This window comes from Melanerpes formicivorus, unplaced genomic scaffold (genome assembly GCF_026170545.1).
Source record: "Melanerpes formicivorus ecotype bairdi unplaced genomic scaffold, bMelFor1.0.p_v2 SCAF_10, whole genome shotgun sequence".
NCBI classification, from domain to species: domain Eukaryota; kingdom Metazoa; phylum Chordata; class Aves; order Piciformes; family Picidae; genus Melanerpes; species Melanerpes formicivorus.
In genome coordinates this window covers 23760510-23779921 of record NW_027142362.1, presented here as the reverse complement: position 1 = coordinate 23779921, position 19412 = coordinate 23760510, and the positions used below count along the sequence as shown (strand labels likewise).

General features: G+C 53.8%; 1 protein-coding gene across 9 annotated transcripts in view; it reads left to right on the top strand.

The window, feature by feature from the left end:
• The window catches only part of NEO1 (neogenin 1), a 328814-nt gene that overhangs the window by 97728 nt on the left and 211674 nt on the right, over nt 1–19412 (top strand). For all 9 annotated transcript variants that reach the window (XM_068144291.1, XM_068144283.1, XM_068144292.1 and 6 more), the window contains exon 2: nt 2508–2825. In XM_068144291.1, coding sequence (XP_068000392.1) covers nt 2508–2825 — 318 coding nt within the window. The remainder of the gene's footprint in view (nt 1–2507; nt 2826–19412) is intronic.

Here is a 19412-nt window from a genome sequence, read left to right as displayed (position 1 = left end):
GCCTGCCGAAGAGGAGGCTCAGGGGAGACCTCATTGCTCTCTACAACTCCCCAAAGGGAGGTTGTAGCCAGCTGGGGGTTGGTCTCTTCTCTCTAGCAACCAGCACCAGAACAAGAGGACACAGTCTCAAGCTGTGCCAGGGGAGGTTTAGACTCGAGGTGAGGAGAAAGTTCTTCACAAAGAGAGTCATTGGTCATTGGGATGTGCTGCCCAGGGAGGTGGTGGAGTCCCCATCCCTGGAGGTGTTGCAGAGGGGATTGGATGTGGCACTTGGAGCCATGGTTGAGTCATGAGGTCTGTGGTGCCAGGTTGGACTCGATGATCTTTGAGGTCTCTTCCAACCTTAGTGATACTGTGAGACTGTGATACCTCCCCCCAGCCCAGGCTGCTCCAGGCCTCATCCAGCCTGGTCCTGAACACCTCCAGGCAGGAGGCAGCCACAGCCTCCCTGGGCAACCTCTGCCAGAGTCTCCTCACCCTCAGTGGAAAGAGTTGCTTCCTAATTTCCAGTCCACATCTGCACCCCTCCAGTTTCAATCCATTCCCTCTGCTCCTCTCACTGCAAGCCCTTGTATAAAGTCCTTCCCCAGCTTACCTGTAGGCCTTGAACACTTTGGTTTTGTTGTGATGCTTCTTACATGTGTCCCACTCCTAGGCCCCGAGTGGAGGCTGCCAGAATGGAGGTGAGGACGATGTTAGTTCTCAGGGGAACTTTTCAACCTCAGACCTCTTTCTCTCTCAGACCAATCTTCTGCTGCTTGGGGAAACTCCACTGCCCTGGAAGAATTTTTCTTGTTTGGTTTGGTTTGGTTTTCCCTGTGGATACTGACACACAATCTTTCTGCTTGACCAAACCCACCAGAAATAGAGTAATTAAAATTCCCTTCTTAATGCAAAGGAGATTTTAATTAGAGAGCTCTTTGGGGAATACGCAGAATGGAAAAGTAATCATGTTTGTCCTCAGCTGGAATGGCATGGGAGAAAAAGATGTGTTGAGCTCAGAACCAGAGACTCTTCTCTTGAGGGCTGAGTTATTCCTAATGCTCCTTGATCTTTGGTTGTACAAAGCAAATCAGCACACTGGGGTGGTGTGGCAGCCCTGCCACAGAAGGCCAAGGACAGGACCCTAACAGTTCCTATCCCTCTTGGAAATCATGGAATTGTTTAGCTTGGAAATGACTTTTAGGGTTGAGTCAAACCATTACCCAAACCTTACCAAGTCCTCTGCTGAACCTCAGCACCACAGCTTTTAAATCCCTCTAGGGATGGGGCCTCCACCACTGCCCTGAGCAGCCTGTTCCAGGGCTTGACAGGCCTTTTGGAGAGAATTGTTCCTCATGTCCAAACTAAACCTCCTTTGGCACAGCTTGAGGCCATTTGCTCTCATCCTGTCACTTGCTGCTTGGGAGAACAGACTGACACCTACCTCACTGCAAGCCCCTTCTAGGCAGCTGTGGAGAGTGAGCTCTCTCCTCAGCCTGCTTCTCTCAGCCCCACCTGGTTCACAACGTGAGGCTCCAGCTCCTGTGGCAGTCTGCAGGAGTTCTGGTGAGCTAGGCTTCTGTCTGCAAGGGATTCCTCAGGACTGTTAAGCATCTTGTCTGCCACCTGAGCATGCAACTGTGTGTAGGGGATGGAAACCTCTTTGAGCTGCAGAGGCTGTTGGTGTCAGAGGTCGAAGCAGGAAGGGCTGTCCTGCAGAGCAGCCTGTTGCTAATGTGCTCAGGGAGGAGGCACTGTGAGGGGGGGCAGCTCTTGGACACCTTGCAGTGCTTTGAAAGATTCATAGAATGGTTTAGGTTGGAAGGGACCATAAAGATCCAGTTCCAACCCCCTCTGCCATGGGCAGGGACACCTCCCACCAGCCCAGGTTGCTCAAGGCTTCATCCAGCCTGGCCTTGAACACCTGAAGGGAGGAGGCAGCCACAACCTCCCTGGGCAACTTGTGCCAGTGTCTCCCCACCCTCACTGGAAAGAATGTCTTTCTCATCTCCAATCTCAATTTCCCCTCTCCCAACTCAAATCTGTTGCCCCTCATCCTGGGCACTCCCAGCCCTTGTCCAAAGTCCCTCCCCAGCTCTCCTGGAGCCCCTTTCAGGTACTTGGAGGCTGCTCTAAGGTCTCCCTGGAGTCTTCTCCAGGCTGAACAGCCCCAACTCTCCCAGCCTGTCCCTACAGGGGAGGTTCTCCAGCCCTCTGATCATCTTCATGGCCTCTTCTGGATCCTCTCCAGCAGCTCCATGACCTTCTTGTACTGTGGCCCCCAGAACTGGCTGCAGTGCTGCAGGTGGGCTCTGAGCAGAGCAGAGGGGCAGAATCCCCTCCCTGTGCTGCTGCTCTCCCTGCTCTGGCTGCAGCTCAGCACTCAGCTGCCTGCTGGGCTGCCAGGGACCAGTGCCGGCTCCTGGGGAGTTTGTCACCAGCTGACCCCCCCAGGTGAGGTTGCTTTTCGGGTTAAAACCGCAGAGGGCTAACCTAGCGCTTCTGGTGTGCTTTTTCTCTCCCAGGACCCCTCGTGAGAACCTTCACTCCTTTTTATTTCCTGGTGGAGCCGACGGACATTCTGTCGGTTCGCGGAGCGTCTGTCGTGCTGAACTGCTCAGCTCACTGCGAGACCGCCCCCAGGGTTGAGTGGAAGAAGGATGGGACTTTCCTCAACTTGGTGTCGGATGACCGCCGCCAGCTGCTGCCCGATGGCTCTTTGTTCATCAGCAGCGTGGTGCATTCCAAGCACAACAAACCTGATGAGGGACATTACCAGTGCGTGGCGACTGTCGACAGCCTGGGCACCATCGTCAGCCGCACAGCCAAGCTCACAGTAGCAGGTAAGCCTTGAAGTGCAGCAGTGAGATGATGTTAGGTGGATGCTTTGCCCTTGCAGATGGGAGAAAGCAATTCTCCCAAGGAAGGAGACAAGCTGGAATAAGCGAGGTTCCACCTCAGTGTGAGGAGAAACCTCTTTGCTTTGAGGGTGGCAGACACCTGGAGCAGGCTGCCAAGAGTGGTTGTGGAGTCAACCTTCTGTGGAGTCCAGAGAAGGGCAGCAAAGCGGGGGAGGGGTCTGGAGCACAGCCCTGTGAGGAGAGGCTGAGGGAGCTGGGGTTGCTTAGCCTGCAGAAGAGGAGGTTCAAGGGAGACCTTCTTGCTCTCTGCAACTGCCTGCAGGGAGGCTGTAGCCAGCTGGGGGTTGGTCTCTTCTCCCAGGCAGGCAAGCAGCCCCAGAACAAGAGGTCACAGTCTGCAGCTGTGCCAGGGGAGGTTTAGGCTGGGTGTTAGGAAGGAGTTCTTCGCAGACAGAGAGATTGGCCCTTGGGCTGTGCTGCCCAGGGAGGTGGTGGAGTCCCCATCCCTGGAGGTGTTTAGGAAGAGCCTGGCTGAGGCACTTGGTGCCATGGTTGAGTCGATCAGATGGTGTTGGTGACAGGTTGATGACTTGATGATCTCCAAGGTCTTTTCCAACCTGGTGAATTCTGCACTCTGTAAATGATGATCCAAGCTCACAGCCTGAGCATCTGCAGCTCCAGAAGGGGTAGGGGAACTTCATGACTAGGGCTGGCTGAGAAGGAATGGATGGCTGGTGCCTAGCACCTTCAATATAAAAGACAGCTGCTCTACAACTGGAGAAGGTGTCCTAGCACAACTTCTGGTGAAGGGGACAGGCTGAGGGACCTGGGGCTGTTCAGCCTGGAGAAATGAGGGCTCCAGGGAGACCTTAAGAGCAGCCTTCCAGTGCCTGAAGGGGGCTACAGGAGAGCTGGAAAAGGACTATTGACAAGGGCCTGGTGAGAGGATGAGGGGCAATGGATGGAAGCTGGAAAGGGAAGATTGAGACTGAAGATGAGGAAGAAATTCTTTAGAGTGTGAGGTTGTAGCCAGGTGGGGGTTGGTCTCTTCTCCCAGGCAGGCAACCAGCAGCAGAACAAGAGGACAGAGTCTCAAGCTGTGCAGGGGGAAGTTTAGGCTTGATCTCAGAATGAAGTTCTTCGCAGACAGAGAGGTTGGCCTCTGGAATGTGCTGCCCAGGGGGGCGGTGGGGGTCAGCGTCCCGGGAGGGCTTTAAGCAAAGCCTGGATGAGGCACTTAGTGCCATCACAGAATCACCAAGGTTGGGAGAGACCTCAAGGATCATCGAGTCCAACCTATCAACACAGACCTCATGACTAAACCATGGCACCAACTGCCACATCCAATCCCCTCTTGAACACCTCCAGGGATGGGGACTCCACCACCTCCCTGGGCAGCACATCCCAATGGCCAATGACTCTCTTTGTGAAGAACTTTCTCCTCACCTCGAGTCTAAACCTCCCCTGGCACAGCTTGAGACTGTGTCCTCTTGTTCTGGTGCTGGTTGCTAGAGAGAAGATACCAACCCCCAGCTGGCTACAACCTCCCTTCAGGGAGTTGTAGAGGGCAATGAGTTCTCCCCTGAGACCTCCCCTGTCACCAGCACCATCTGATCGACTCAACCATGGCACCAAGTGCCTCAGCCAGGCTCTTCCTAAACACCTCCAGGGATGGGGACTCCACCACCTCCCTGGGCAGCACATCCCAAGGGCCAATCTCTCTGTCTGGGAAGAACTCCTTCCTAACCTCCAGCCTAAACCTCCCCTGGCACAGCTGCAGACTCTGTCCTCTTGTTCTGAACCACGGTCTGGTTGATTAGATAGGGTTGGGTGATCAGTTGGACTTGATGATCTTGGAGGTCTTTTCCAACATGATCTTGAAGGTCTCTTCCAACCTGGTCTGGTCTATTCTATTCTATTCTATTCTATTCTATTCTATTCTATTCTATTCTATTCTATTCTATGAGCCTTTCAAGCCTTGTCTGCATGAGGTCCTGTGTGACCTCCCCTAGGTGTTTGCAAAGCAACAGCCAACCAAGTGCTTAAAGCTTACTCAAAGCCCTTAACACAACCCAAGTCACAGCCTCACCTTTGGCGTTTTGAGGAACCTTTAGACATGACTTGGGAATGGCTTTTATTTAGGGGGTGAGGAAGTGACGTTTGCACATCCAAACAAAGACTCTGAGCGGGGAGAGTGTTTCCAGAAGGTCTCTCAGATCCCAGGGCTCGGGAGTCTCAGGCTGTGTGTCTTGTAAACAGTGTAGCTGGCAGGGACTTAGAAGTGCTTCAATTGAGGCTTCAAAAACCAACCGGGGGGGAAAAACAGAAGGTAAACTAAGGCAGTGTGAGGAGGAGCAAAGCCTGTGAAGCACTTTCCTTTAGTTCCTCTAATAATGTTTGCCAGCCTTTTGCAAACAGTTGCTTTGTGTTGTGCCTTCCCCCCCTCCCCTCGGCTTTGCTTAATAAATGTCTGGAGGTAATGAATTCTTCTAGAGCGGTGCTGCAGCATCTCCCAGAGCTGCTGCTGGCTGTCATTTCTATTCTGATGGTGTTTCCATTAAGTTAGCTGCTAGCACTGTCGTGCAACATCAGAAATGTCAGGAATAAGAAAACCCACAGCCACCCAAACAACAAATTCTTGGGGGCTTCTACCTTGAAGGGTTGACTTTCAGAGTCTCCCAGGGAGAAACAGGTTTCTGAGGACAATGAAAGCAGTTTTCACACACTTAGCTCAGGCAATTACCACCTCCTCGCACTGATTAATTCTGCTGCTTTCCACATGAGATCACTCAGCTCCTTCCTTCTGTTGTCATTCTGCTCGATGTGAGCGTTAGGAGAGGTTAGTGGGGTTAACAATGAAGGCAGTACAAAGCGGCTCCAAAATTTCCCCTTCGGTGTTCCTGGATCACTGGAGGAGGAGTTTTTATAATGCTCAAATCTGGAAGAGCCTTTTGCTATTGAAAACACCCAAACCGGTGCAGTTCTGGTGCCTTTGCCAGGAAACTGGACAGATGCAGTTTAACCCCAGGCCATGCCAGAGCCACCACCCAGAGCTGTGCCTGGCTCCCATGCTGGCTAACAGCTGTATTGGAAGGTGATTCATAGAATGCTTTAGGTTGGAAGGGGCCTTGAAAATCATCCAGTTCCAACCCCCTGCCCTGGGCTGGGACACCTCCCACCAGCCCAGGCTGCTCAAGGCCTCATCCAGCCTGGCCTTGAGCACCTCCAGGGAGGAGGCAGCCACAACCTCCCTGGGCAGCCTGTGCCAGAGTCTCCCCACCCTCAGTGGAAAGAATTTCTTCCTCATCTCCAGTCTCAATCTCCTCTCTTCCAGCTCAAAGCCATCACCCTGTCCTATCCTTGTTAAAAGTCCCTCCCCAGCTTTCTTGTAGCCCCTTCAGGGCAGCTCTAAGGTCTCCCTAGAGCCTTCTCCTCTCCACACTGAACAGCTCCAGCTCTTCCCATGGATCCCCAGTTACTGATCCATTCCATGCTATAAAATCTGTAAGTTCTCTGTTTGAATCTAGAGCAGTGCTCTGTGTTGCCTCAGGCCATTGTGTTCAGGTAGCAAACCTTCAGTTAGCCAGGCAAAGGGAACCACCTGAGGTTCCACAAGGGCAAGTGCAGAGTCTTGCACCTGGAACAACCCCCAGACCTCTACAGGTTAGGGGGTGGCCTGCTGGAAAGCAGCTCCATGGAGAAGGACCTTGGAGGCCTTCTGGGCAGTAAGTTCTCCAGGGGACAGCAATGTGCCCTGGTGGCCAAGAAGGCCAATGGGATCCTGGGGGGCATTAAGAGTGTGGCCAGCAGGTCGAGGGAGGTTCTCCTCTCCTTATACTCTGCCCTGGTGAGACCACATCTGGAGGATTGTGTCCAGTTCTGGGCTTTGCAGTTGAAGAAGGACAGGGGTATACTAGACAGAGTCCACTGGAGGTTAGGAGGAGGATGACAGGAGCATTGTCTGATGAGGAAAGGCTGAGAGCCCTGGGGGTGTTTAGTCTGGAGAAGAGAAGCTGAGAGGGATCTGATCAATGTCAATCAATAGCAGAGGGGTGGGGGTCAAGAAGGGGCCAGGCTCTTTGCAGTGGTGCCCAGAAGGGGCAATGGACACAGACTGGAATCTGGGAAGTTCCTCCTCAACATGAGGAGAAACTTCTTTGGTTTGAGGATGCTGGAGCCCTGGAGTAGGCTGCCCAGAGAGGTTCTGGAGTCTCCTTCTCTGGAGATTTTCAAGCCCCACCTGGACATGTTCCATGTGAGCTGCCTTAGGTGATCCTGCTTGGCAGAGGGGTTGGATGTGGTCTCCAGAGGTCCCTCTCAGCCCCTACCACTCTGTGAACCCTGCCCAAGAGCATGCTCTGGTTGTGCTGTGCACAAATTGCTCTGCTGCTCCAAGAGCTCTGTCAAGTGTTGGTGTTTGGAAACCTACTGCTTAACCCCATGCAGTGCCAAGAGCTGGAGATCTGTGTAGAGCTGAGCTGCTCAGGTGGGGCAGAGGGTAGCTGAGCTTGCTGAAGGCTTTGGAACTAGAGCTGGACTGTTTGCATTCTGCTTGAACTCTGTTGCTTGTATTGAGCTCCTTTGGATCCCTCACTTTTCTCAGTGGCTTTTAGCATTTCTTTCCTGCCTCTCTCTTTTAATTGGAAGCTTTTAGGCTGCAGTAAATGTGGGGATGGTTAGCAAGCTAAGGTCTGCCCTTGGCCTCAAGATAACAGTGGGAGGCAGCTAATTCCCTTCTTAATTGAGCAGTGGTGTGTTGAATTGTTATGGTGCGTATGAATGTTGTAGTGGGATGCTCCTCAGCTCTTTAAGAGAGCATAGTCTGAAGCGTGGCCTGGCTGCTTGAACTGCTTCTTGCTCATTAAATAACTTCATTGCCTGAAAAGGACAAATTCTGGGGAGTAATGGAGGCCAGGGAAAGAACATTAACCAAACCATGCTGTGTCCTGCCACATCTGTGAGTGGCTCCTGTGCCAAGGCCACTGGGATGAGGTTCAGCAAGGCCAAGTGCTGGGTCTTGCACTTGGGTCACATCAACCACATGAATGCTCCAGGCTTGGGGCAGAGTGGCTGAAAACTTCCCAGTGGAAGAGGACCTCTGGGCACTGGTCAGCAGCCAGTTGAACATGAGGCAGCAGTGTGGCCAGATGGCCAAGAAGGCCACCAGCATCTTGGCCTGGATCAGCAATGGTGTGGCCAGCAGGGCACAAGGGCAAGGGTTATCCCACTGTGCTTAGAAACATAGAGTTGTCAGGGCTGGAAGGGAGCTCAAGGCTCCGCCAGTTCCACCTAGGTCAAATTGCTCACAGCCACCTCCAGCCTGGCTGCAGAAACCTTCCAGGCAGGAGGCTTCCACCACCTCCCTGGGCAGCCTGGGCCAGGCTCTCACCACCCTCATGGTGGAAAACCTTCCTAACATCCAATCTGAATCTCCCCACTTCTAGTTTTGCTCCATCCCCCCCAGTCCTATCCCTCCCTGACACCCTCCAAAGTCCCTCCCCAGCTTTCTTGCAGCCCCCTCCAGATCCTGGAAGGCCACAATTAGGTCTCCTTGGAGCCTTCTCCTCTCCAGCCTGCACAACCCCAACTCCCTCAGTCTGTGCTCACAGCAGAGCAGCTCCAGCCCTCTGCTCCTCCTCCTGGCCCTGCTCTGGACACCTTCCAGCCCCTCCAGATCCTTCCTGGCACAGAGGCTCCAGAACTGGCCCCAGAGCTGCAGCTGTGGTCTCAGCAGAGTGGAGCAGAGGGGCAGAATCCCCTCCCTGCCCTGCTGGCTATGGCTTGGCACTGGAGAGGCCACACCTTTAGAACTGGGTTCATTTTGGGCCCCTCAGCCCAAGAAGGACATTGAGGTGCTGGAGTGTGTCCAGAGAAGGACAACCAAGCTACTGAAGGGTCTGGAGAGCAGGGCTGGGGAGGAGCAGCTGAGGGAACTGGGGGTGTTTAGTCTAGAGAGAAGGAGGCTGAAGGGAGACCTTCTGGCTCTCTACTGCTCCCTGAAAGGAGGTCTGGGTGAGGGGAGGTTGCTCACTTCTCCCTAGTGATAAGCATTAGGACAAGAGGAAATGGCCTCAAGTTGCACTGGGGTGGGGTTTAGGTTGGACCTGAGGAACAACTGGATGTCAAGTCCTGGAACAGATTGCCCAGGACAGGGAATCCCTATCCCTGGAAGGATTTTAGGGCTGTGTAGATGCAGCACTTGGAGGACACAGCTCAGTGGTGGACTCTTTAGTGTTGGGCTCGTGGTTGGACTCAATGATCTCAAAGATCTTTTCCAGCCTCACCAGTTCCATAGTTCTGTGACTAGAGGGTTTGAGTTTTCAGCCTTGCAGCTGCTCTCACATCTGTCAGCTAATGCTGAGCAACTGACCTGTGGTGAGAGCTGGGGAAAGGTCTGGCATGGGGCTGAGAAACTGGGTGAAATCTCTGCAATTAATTCAAGTGTTTTTGATACCTTACAGCTTGCTGGATCTGAAGCTTTGGAGCATCAGGCTCTGGAGCTGCTCTGTTGTCTCAGGCTGACAAATAGTGCTAACAGAAGGTGTTGCAAGGTGACAGAGAGGCTTACTCAAGCATTGCAGGAGGAGAAAAATCAAAGCCAATGGCACACTCTGGGTGCCCTGAGCGTGGGCTGCCCAGACAGTGACTGAGCACCTCCTGCTACACCCCCACCTTCTGGCCTCACTTGCTGGTTTTGACACTGTGCTGCAGGGGTGGTGTGGCAGGGGAGAAATGATGACTGCAGGGGCTGCTAAGTTTGGAGTGCCTTTGACAATGTGCATTTAAAGAACCTTCTCTAGAGGTGGTTATAGATGGAGGAGCCTTTACCCCTTGGGAGTGAGAGCTGAGCTTTCTGTGGCAGCAGAGAGGCCTCCAGGTCTTTCCCTTCTTTAATAGAGTTTCTGATGTGATACTATAAATCAAATAAGAAGCTATGATTAAGTGTTGCATGATTAAGGAATAGCTTAAATGAGTGGATCAGTCTGGAACCATCCCTGTGGGCCAGGCTGGGAGAGCTGGGGCTGTTCAGCCTGGAGGAGAGAAAGCTCCAGGGAGACTTTAGAGCAGCCTTCCAGTACCTGAAGGGCTCCAGGAAAGCTGGGGAGGGACTTTGGACAAGAGCTGGGAGTGACAGGATGAGAGAAAATGGCTTTGAGCTGGGAAAGGGGAGATGGAGACTGGGAGAGAAGGAAGAAATTCTTTCTAGTGGCACAGGCTGCCCAGGGAGGCTGTGGCTGCCCCCTCCCTGGAGGTGTTCAAGGCCAGGCTGGATGAGGCCTTGAGCAGCCTGGCCTGGGGGGAGGTGTCCCTGCCCAGGGCAGGGGGTTAGGAACCAGATGATCTTGAAGGTCCCTTCCAACCCAACCCATTCTGAGTTGTGTCCTACCACACTCTGCAGGGAGCTCTTCACTCTTCTACCAGATTTGGTGTAGTAAATGTTTGAAGTCTCAACGGTGAATTTGTTAGCTCTCCCTAATGATCTCCTGCTCCTTGCAGGGTGCCTGTATCTCTCTTCCCAGCAAGGGCCTGCCTCCAGCTTTTGGTGCCTTGTAGCACATGAGGATTGAGGTTGGCAGGGAATCACAGAACATTTGGGCAGGAGAAACCCTTTCAGGTCATTGAGTCCAACCGTTCTCTAACTCTGCCAGGGCTGCTGCTAAACCCTGGCCCTCAGCAGCACATCTCTGCCCCTTTGAAACACCTCCAGGGATGGAGATTCCACCACCTCCCTTAGGAGAATCCTTCCACAGAATGTGGAATTGGCCTTTGGGATGTGCTGCCCAGGGAGGTGGTGGAGTCCCCATCCCTGGAGGTGTTGAAGAGGGGATTGGATGTGGCCCTTGGAGCCATGGTTGAGTTGTCAGGAGGTGTTGGGTATTAGGTCATAGGTTGGACTTGATGATCTCTCAGGTCTTTTCCAACCTAGTTGATTCTATGAAGTTTCCTCTAATATCCAACCTGAAGCTCCCCTGGAGCAACTTGAAGCCATTTCCTATCAATTCCTGTAACATCACTGCCAGTCTTCCTTCCTTCTTTCTCTCCTCTTCTTGTGCCAACTTCAGCATGTTACCATGCTCTTTATTTTCCAAAGAGGTGCTTGCTTCCTTGCTTTGAAACCAGAATATGCCCAGGCAAACATCAAGGTAGTGGAAGGAGCTGGTGTGGTGGTGGTCACATAGTCCATGTGATGGGTAGGTGTTTGTGTGGGGCAGCAGGCAGCTGGAGGGAAGGGATCCATCCAGAGGGACCTGGACAGGCTGCAGATGAGCCCAGGACAACTTCATGAGGTTCAACAAGACCAAGGGCAAGGTCCTGCAGCTGGGGCAGGGCAATCCCAGGCACTGCTATAGGCTGGGCAGGGACTGGCTGGAGAGCAGCCCTGGAGAAAAGGCCTTGGGGGTGCTGGGGGAGGAGAAGCTCAGCAGGAGCCAGCAGGGAGCACTTGCAGCCCAGAGAGCCAAGCAGAGCCTGGGCTGCAGCAAGAGAAGTGTGGCCAGCAGGGCAGGGAGGGGATTCTGCCCCTCTGCTCCACTCTGCTGAGACCACAGCTGCAGCTCTGGGGCCAGCTCTGGAGCCTCTGTGCCAGGAAGGCTCTGGAGGTGCTGGAAGGTGTCCAGAGCAGGGCCAGGAGTTTGAGCAGAGGGCTGGAGCTGCTCTGCTGTGAGGACAGACTGAGGGAGTTGGGGCTGTGCAGTCTGGAGAGGAGAAGGCTCCCAGGAGACCTTCTGGTGGCCTTCCAGGAGCTGAAGGGGGCTGCAAGAAAGCTGGGGAGGGACTTTGGAGGGTGTGAGGGAGGGATAGGACTGGGGGGGGATGGAGCAAGACTAGAAGTGGGGAGATTGAGATTGGCTGTGAGGAAGAAGATTTTCCACCAGGAGGGTGGTGAGAGCCTGGCCCAGGCTGCCCAGGGAGGTGGTGGAAGCCTCCTGCCTGGACGTGCTTGCAGCCAGGCTGGAGGTGGCTGTGAGCAAGCTGCTGTGGTGTGAGGTGTCCCTGGGCATGGCAGGGGCTTGGAGCTGGCTGAGCCTGGAGCTCCCTTCCAGCCCTGACAGTTCTGTGGTTCTATGATTTTCATTTCTGTAAAGCCACAACACTTCTTCCTCAGTGCCCTACTGGAGTGTGGGGTTTTAATTGGCTCTTGAGATGCAAATGTGTCTTTGATGGCAGTGGCAGTGTGAGCCGGGGAAGGTGCAGGCTTGGAACAGCTCTTGCTGTGGAAATGGAGAAGTTGGGCAGGGTTTTGGGGACCCGTGTCTGGAATTCATCCTGGAAACACACATTGGTGTCTTAGTACAAAGCACAGTGAGGCTGGCTTAAAATCCCTGCAAAGAAGAGTTGTCCTGGTCACTGTGTTTTTCTGCTGAGAGAAAGCTTTCATTGAGAGAGCAGAGAGAGAGGTTTGGAGTCTCCTCTGGAGCCTTTCAAACCCCATCTGGATGTGTTCCCGTGTGACCTACCCTGGCAAGGGCATCCCTTCCAGCCCCTTCTGTGCTGTGGTTCTGTGTAGATCTGAAAGGTCAGAGACACTGAGTGGCTTCACATGGAGCTCTCTGTGGGAGTTTGAAGGCAGATCCTTCCTTGCCTCCCACTGGGGCAGAAAAGTGATGAGACTCAGACAAACAGACTGCAGGAGTGATGGAAAGTTAAGTGATGGAAAAGCAGGGAGTGTTGCACAGAGAGCTCCAAGCACAGTGACAAAAGAGATCCCACAGCACAGAGTCCCTTACAGCATGCCCAGAAACCTCCCAGCTCTCCCCTTCTCCCTACCTGATGGTACACCCCAAACCCCCAGGGCTCTTTCTTTCCCCCCTCCACTCTTAGGCTCATCTCAGCTGGCCAGATCTGAGACTGCCCTTCCCCCTTCTCCTCTTGGCATTAGGCCTAGCCAGGCCTCTTAGAGGCCTTGAGATACTCCCCTTCCATTACCAGATAGGGAGCATCTCCCATGGGAGCAGCAAGGGAAGACAGAGGAAGAGTGAGGCCATGCAGATGGCTTTACAGGGAGCAGGACCTGATGGGAATGGAACTCACACAGCTCCCTGTGTCCACCCACTGGGCTGCAGCCTCGGGGCACCAAAGGTGTATCCTGTGAGGCAGCAGCAGGCACCCAGCCTGAACTGCCACACTGTTCCAGATACTCATTTGAAGACTCTTCCCTGAATCACTGAATCAGTAAGGTTGGAAAAGACCTCAGAGATCATCCAAGTCCAACCTATCACTCAGCACCTCCTGACTGACTCAACCATGGCTCCAAGGGCCACATCCAGTCCTATTTTTAGAATGGCATAGAATAGCCAGGTTGGAAAAGACCTTGGAGATCATCCAGTTCAGCCTATCATCCAACACCCTCTGATCAACTCAACCATGGCTCCAAGTGCCTCAGCCAGGCTCTTTTTAAACCATTCCAGGGATGGGGACTCCACCACCTCCCTGGGCAGCTCATCCCAAGGGCAAATCCCTCTGTCTGGGAAGAATTTCTTCCTCACCTCCAGCCTGAACCTCCCCTGGCACAGCTTGAGACTGTGTCCTCTTGTTCTGGGGCTGGTTGCCTGGGAGAAGAGCCCAACCCCCAGCTGGCTCCAACCTCCCTGCAGGTAGCTGTAGAGGGCAGTCACTGACTGCACCTCTTGTGGTCTTTTTTCCCTCCATCTCTTTTTCCTCCTGACCTTAGCATTCCATAATGGTTGGCTTGGAGCATCCTGTGTGTGGGCTGGGGGTGGTGAGGTAGCAGCATTGTTGCCTTGACAGGAGGGGCTTTAGACTGGCCCTAGAGTTGCAGCCATTCAAGAAGCACTTGGTGATAAATCACAACCTTCCTTTTCCCCTGCTTCCAGCTCCGTTTAACAGCCTGATAAGCCACAGCCTTCTGTCCCCCTCTCCCATCTCCCTTCTCTTCAGCAGTTCTCATTGAGGTATCCACAGACTTTTTTTTCCCCCCCAGAGCTTCATTTTGTAATTCCTTGTGGAAAACTCCAGGGCTCTGACTTGGGGAAGAGCTTTTCCTAGCAGGTGGTAGCAACAGCTAAGAGAATGGAATTACAGAGCCCCCTGCTCTGGGCTCCCCAGTGCAAGGGGGACAGGAGCTACTGGGGAGGCTACAAGGATGATGCAGGGCCTGGAGCAGGGACTGAGGGCCTGGGGCTGTTTCCTCTGGAGAAGGGAAGACTGAGAGGGGACCTTACCAATGTCTACAAATACCTGAGGGGGGTGGCTGGCAGGAGGCTGGAGCCAGGCTCTTCAGTGATACCCAGTGGTGGGCAAGGGGCAGGGGATGTAAAGTCCATCACAGGAAATTCCACCTTAACATGAGGAGAAATCTTTATGCTGTGAGGGTGCTGGAGGCCTGGAGCAGGCTGCCCAGAGAGGCTGTGGAGTCTCCTTCTCTGGAGAGATTCAAGACTCATCTGGATGCATGCTGCTGTGACCTGCCCTAGCTGCTCCTGCTTTGGGGGAGGGGGGGGGTTTGGGCTTCATCTCTGGACCTCCATTCCACCCTCTGGCATGCTAGGATTCTGTGAACAAATCCTTCTCCTGTCAGTTCATTCAGCTCAGCACATCACTTGGACTCTACCTGACTGCTGGAGCCTCTGGCCTTGTGGCCAGCTGCTGTGGCAGGGCAGAGGGATTGCTGCAGCCTCACTGATACAGTTTGTCTTGAGCTTTTCAGAGCTCCCTTTAAAGCTTTGCTGGTAACATTTTTGTCTGTGAAATCCAGTCCCTGAAGGTTGAATGTCAGAGTGTGTCAGAATACATTGACTCTGCAATCACCTGTCCCATGGGATTGGGTACCCCATGACATGCAGCACAGAGTGGCTTTAAATCCTTCTGCTGCCTTGTCTCCAGCCATGGGCAGAATCAGCCTGCAGGCTGGGAAAGGGGATGGGGTTGTGAAAGCTGGGGTTGCTTAGCCTGGGGAGGAGGAGGCTCAGGGAAGACCTTCTTGCTCTCTATAACTACATGAAGGGAGGTTGTAGTCAGGAGGGGGTTGGTCTCTTCTCCCAGGCAAGCAGCACCAGAACAAGAGGACACAGTCTCAAGCTGTGCCAGGGGAGGTTTAGGCTGGAGGTGAGTTCTTCCCAGAAAGAGGAATTGGCCCTTGGGATGTGCTGCCCAGGGAGGTGGTGGAGTCATAGTATCAGTCAGGGTTGGAAGGGACCCCAAGGATCATCCAGTTCCAACCCCCCTGCCATGGGCAGGGACACCCCACACTAGATCAGCCTGCCCAGAGCCTCATCCAGCCTGGCCTTAAACACCTCCAGGGACAGGGCCCCAACCACCTCCCTGCACAACCCATTCCAGGGCTTCACCACTCTCCTGGGGAAGAACTTCCTCCTCCCCTCCAGCCTCAATCTCCCCACCTCCAGCTTCATTCCATTCCCCCTAGTCCTATCACTGCCTGAGATCCTGAGCAGTCCCTCCCCAGCCTTCCTGGAGCCCCCTTCAGATCCTGGAAGGCCACAATGAGGTCACCTCAGAGCCTTCTCTTCTGCAGACTGAACAGCCCCAACTCCTTCAGTCTGTCCTCACAGCAGAGCAGCTCCAGCCCTCTGCTCCTCCTCCTGGCCCTGCTCTGGACACCTTCCAGCACCTCCAGATCCCTCTTGTCATAGGGGCTCCAGAACTGGAGGCAGGACTCCAGGTGGGGTCTCAGCAGAGCTGAGCAGAGGGGGAGAATCACCTCCCTTGCCCTGCTGGCCACACTTCTCCTGCTGCAGCCCAGGCTCTGCTTGGCTTTCTGGGCTGCAAGTGCAGACTGAGAGCTCCTGGTGAGCTTCTCCTCCCCCAGCACCCCCAAGGCTCTCTCCTCAGGGCTGTCACCATCCCTGGAGTCCCCATCCCTGGAGGTGTTCAAGAGGGGATTGGATGTGGCACTTGGTGCCATGGTCTAGCAGTCAGGAGGTCTTGGGTGACAGGTTGGACTTGATGATCTTTGAGGTCTTTTCCAACCTTGTTGACTCTATGATTCTATGATAGGAATGCTCCCTGGTGATGTTTCCTTAGGGAGCAGGAGACTTAATACCAGAGGCGGAAAGCTGTGAGCTGTGCTCTTCAACCTGCTGCATGGCATTGCACAGGATAAATGAGGGTGTTAAGCCCTGGAGTTGTGCTTGACCAATGTAATTTACTTCATATCAATCCAACACACTTCCCTTGAGAAACTGTTCCCATTTTTAGCTGCCTGGATTGCCTTTTGTCAGGCCTATTTGCATCTGGAATGTATCTAGCTTTGGGCTTCCAGAATGCTGGCTGTAGCAGAGCTGCCTGTGTAACTGGGGCTGGTGTTGCAGGAGGTCTGGATGAGCAGCTCCTCTGCCATTTCATGTCATGTGGCTTGGGGGAATTCAAGGTACAAGCCAGGAGATCATAGGAGCATAGAATTGTCAGGGTTGGAAGGGATCTTAAGGATCTAGTTCCAACCCCCCTGCTGTGGGCAGGGACACCTCACACTAGCCCAGGTTGCTCAAGGCCTCATCCAACCTGGCTTTGGACACCTCCAGGCCAGGGACATCCACCACCTCCCTGGGCAACCTGTGCCAGGCTCTCACCACCCCCCTGGGGAACAGCTTCTTCCTCACAGCCAATCTGAATCTCCCCACTTCTGGTTTTGCTCCATTCCTCCTCGTCCTACCACTACCTCCCATCCTAAAAAGGCCCTCCCCAGCTTTCCTGTAGCCCCCTTCAGATCCTGGAAGGGTGTTGCCTGTCCTCAAATTCTGCCTGACCTGGAAGGGTACAACTGAGCAGCACCTTGTGCTGTACAGGAGTCCGTGTGTCTGTGCCATCCCCAAGGGGTGAGCGGGAAGCTTGGCTCGGTGGCTGAGCAGCGCAGGCTGTGTTCATGACCAGCTCCTTGGGGATGCAGTCAGCTTTGAAGTAACAGCACATTTTTCACTCAGGATTGGACATTTCCTTTAAGAGGGAGGGGGAAAATAATCTTTGTGAATAAAGAACTTTCTGTACCTTGGAATGGGGGGGAGTGGAACCCTAAGAGCATAGAGATCATACTTCAGAGGAGGGTACTTAAGAGCACTTCCCCAGTGGCAGGAAGTGATGGTGATCATTTGGCCATGTCAAAATACATGTCCTCTGCCAAAAGCAGCTGCAGCTTGCATCAGCTGGCTGAGGCCAAACTGCTCTTTGTGTGCTTGACAGCCACATGGGAAAGGAGCCTTCAGCCACTGCAGCTTGTCCAGTTCCTGCCAGCATTTACCAAACCCATGAGAGCTGAGACATATTCCTGCATCTGGGGGGGAACAGCACCAGAACAGACTAAGGATTGTCCTGCTGCAAAGCAGCTCCATGGAGAGAGGCTGGGGGGTCCTAGTGGGCAGCAAGTTTTCCATGGGACAGCATGAAGAGGGTACAAAGATCATAGTATCTTCATAGTATCATAGTATCTGTCAGGGTTGGAAGGGACCACAAGGATCATCCAGTTCCAACCCCCTGCCATGGGCAGGGACACCCCACACTAGATCAGGCTGCCCAGAGCCTCATCCAGCCTGGCCTTAAACACCTCCAGGGACAGGGCCCCAACCACCTCCCTGCACAACCCATTCCAGGGCTTCACCACTCTCATGGGGAAGAACTTCCTCCTCCCCTCCAGCCTGAATCTCCCCACCTCCAGCTTCATTCCATTCCCCCTAGTCCTATCACTGCCTGAGATCCTGAGCAGTCCCTCCCCAGCCTTCTTGTAGGCCCCCTTCAGATACTGGAATGATCCAAAGACTGGAGCAGCTCTGCTGTGAGGACAGGCTCAGAGAGCTGAGGTTGGTCAGCCTGGAGAAGAGAAGACTCTGGGGGCATCTTAGAGCTCTCTTCCAATAGGATAGAACAGAATAGAATTAACCAGGTTGGAGGAGACCTTTGAGATCATCCAGTCCAACCTATCACCCAGCACCATCTGATCAACTCAACCATGGCACCAAGCACCCCATCAAGTCTCCTCCTGAACACCTCCACCACCTCCCTGGGCAGCACATCCCAATGGACAATCACTCTCTCTATGAAGAACTTCTTCCTAACATCATCCAGCCTAAACCTCCCCTGGCACAGCTTGAGACTGTGTCCTCTTCTTCTGGGGCTGCTTGCCTGCCTGGCAGAAGGGACCAACCCCCAACTGGCTCCAACCTCCCTGCAGGGAGCTGGAGAGAGCAAGAAGGTCTCCCCTGAGCCTCCTCTTCTGCAGGCTAAGCAAACCCAGCTCCCTCAGCCTCTCCTCACAGGGCTGTGCTCCAGACCCCTCCCCAGCCTCCTTGCCCTTCTCTGGACACCTTCAAGTCTCTCAATGTCCTTCTGAAACTGAGGAGCCCAGAGCTGGACACAGGACTCAAGCTGTGGCCTAAGCAGTGCTGAGCCCAGGGGCAAAATGATTTCCTTGCTTCTGCTGGCCACACTTCTGCTGCAGGCCAGGATGCCCTTGGCCTTCTTGGCCCCCTGGGCACACTGCAGGCTCATGTTCAGCCTACTGTCAACCAGTGCCCCCAGCTCCCTCCCTGCCTGGCTGCTCTCAGCCACTCTGTCCCCAGCCTGCAGCACTGCCTGGGGTTGCTGTGGCCAAAGTGCAGCCCCTGGCACTTGGATGTGTTCTATCTCCTGCCCTTGGCCTCTGCCCATCTGTGCAGCCTGGCAAGGTCCCTCTGCAGAGCTCTCCTACCCTCTGACAGCTCAACTCCTGCCCCCAGCTTGCTGTCCTCTGCAGTACCTGAAGGGGAAGCTGAGGCTGGAGAGGGACTCTTCCTAAGGGTGTCTAGAGATAGGACAGAGCTTTGAAGCTGAGGGAGAGCAGGGTTGGAGTGGATCTGAGGAAGAAGTTCTTCAGTACAAGGCGGTGAGACTCTGGAACAGGCTGCCCACAGAAGCTGTGGATGCCCTCTCCCTGGGAGTGTTCAACGCCAGGCTGGGTGAGGAGTCCAGCAACCTGGGCTGGTGGGAGGTGTCCCTGCCCATGGCAAGGAGGTTGAAGTAGATGATCTCTGAGGTCCTAGACACAGGGTGCAGAAGTGTTTACATCTTGTGGTCACTCACTAGGTGAAGGTTGTCTTCATTAGCTGTTGCCTTAGGGGCAGTAGTCCATGTCACTGGGAGCCAAAAGGATGAGAGTTCAGCAGTTTAGTGACTTGCAGCTGAAGTTGTTAAGGCTTTTAGTTAGCAAAGAAAGCCTCCTCTGTGCTTTTGGTTAGTGGAGTTGTCTTCTGTTCATGTTCCTCAAACATTAAATAGACTAAATGATAGACACAAGGAAAGCTTTTGTTAGTGTGCCTTCAGTGCCTGACCTTTGGCTCTGGAAATCTGGAAGGCAACACCATTAGTCCCTGGGGAAGCAGCAGTGCTGTGAAAGGGAACTTGGCTGCCAAACCTCTGCACTCACTTGGCCATGTAGTAGAGGATTTGTTGCTGGGTGTTTGTAGATGTGATCCAAAAGCAGAGAGTCAGAGTGTTTTGATGATCCATCAACACCCCTGAAGGAGGAACTTGGATGGACTTTGTTTGGGTTAGCTTTCTCATTTGCTAATATTTTCACTCAGATATGTATTTTTCCCTTGTTTATCTTCTGCATGTCAGCACCCA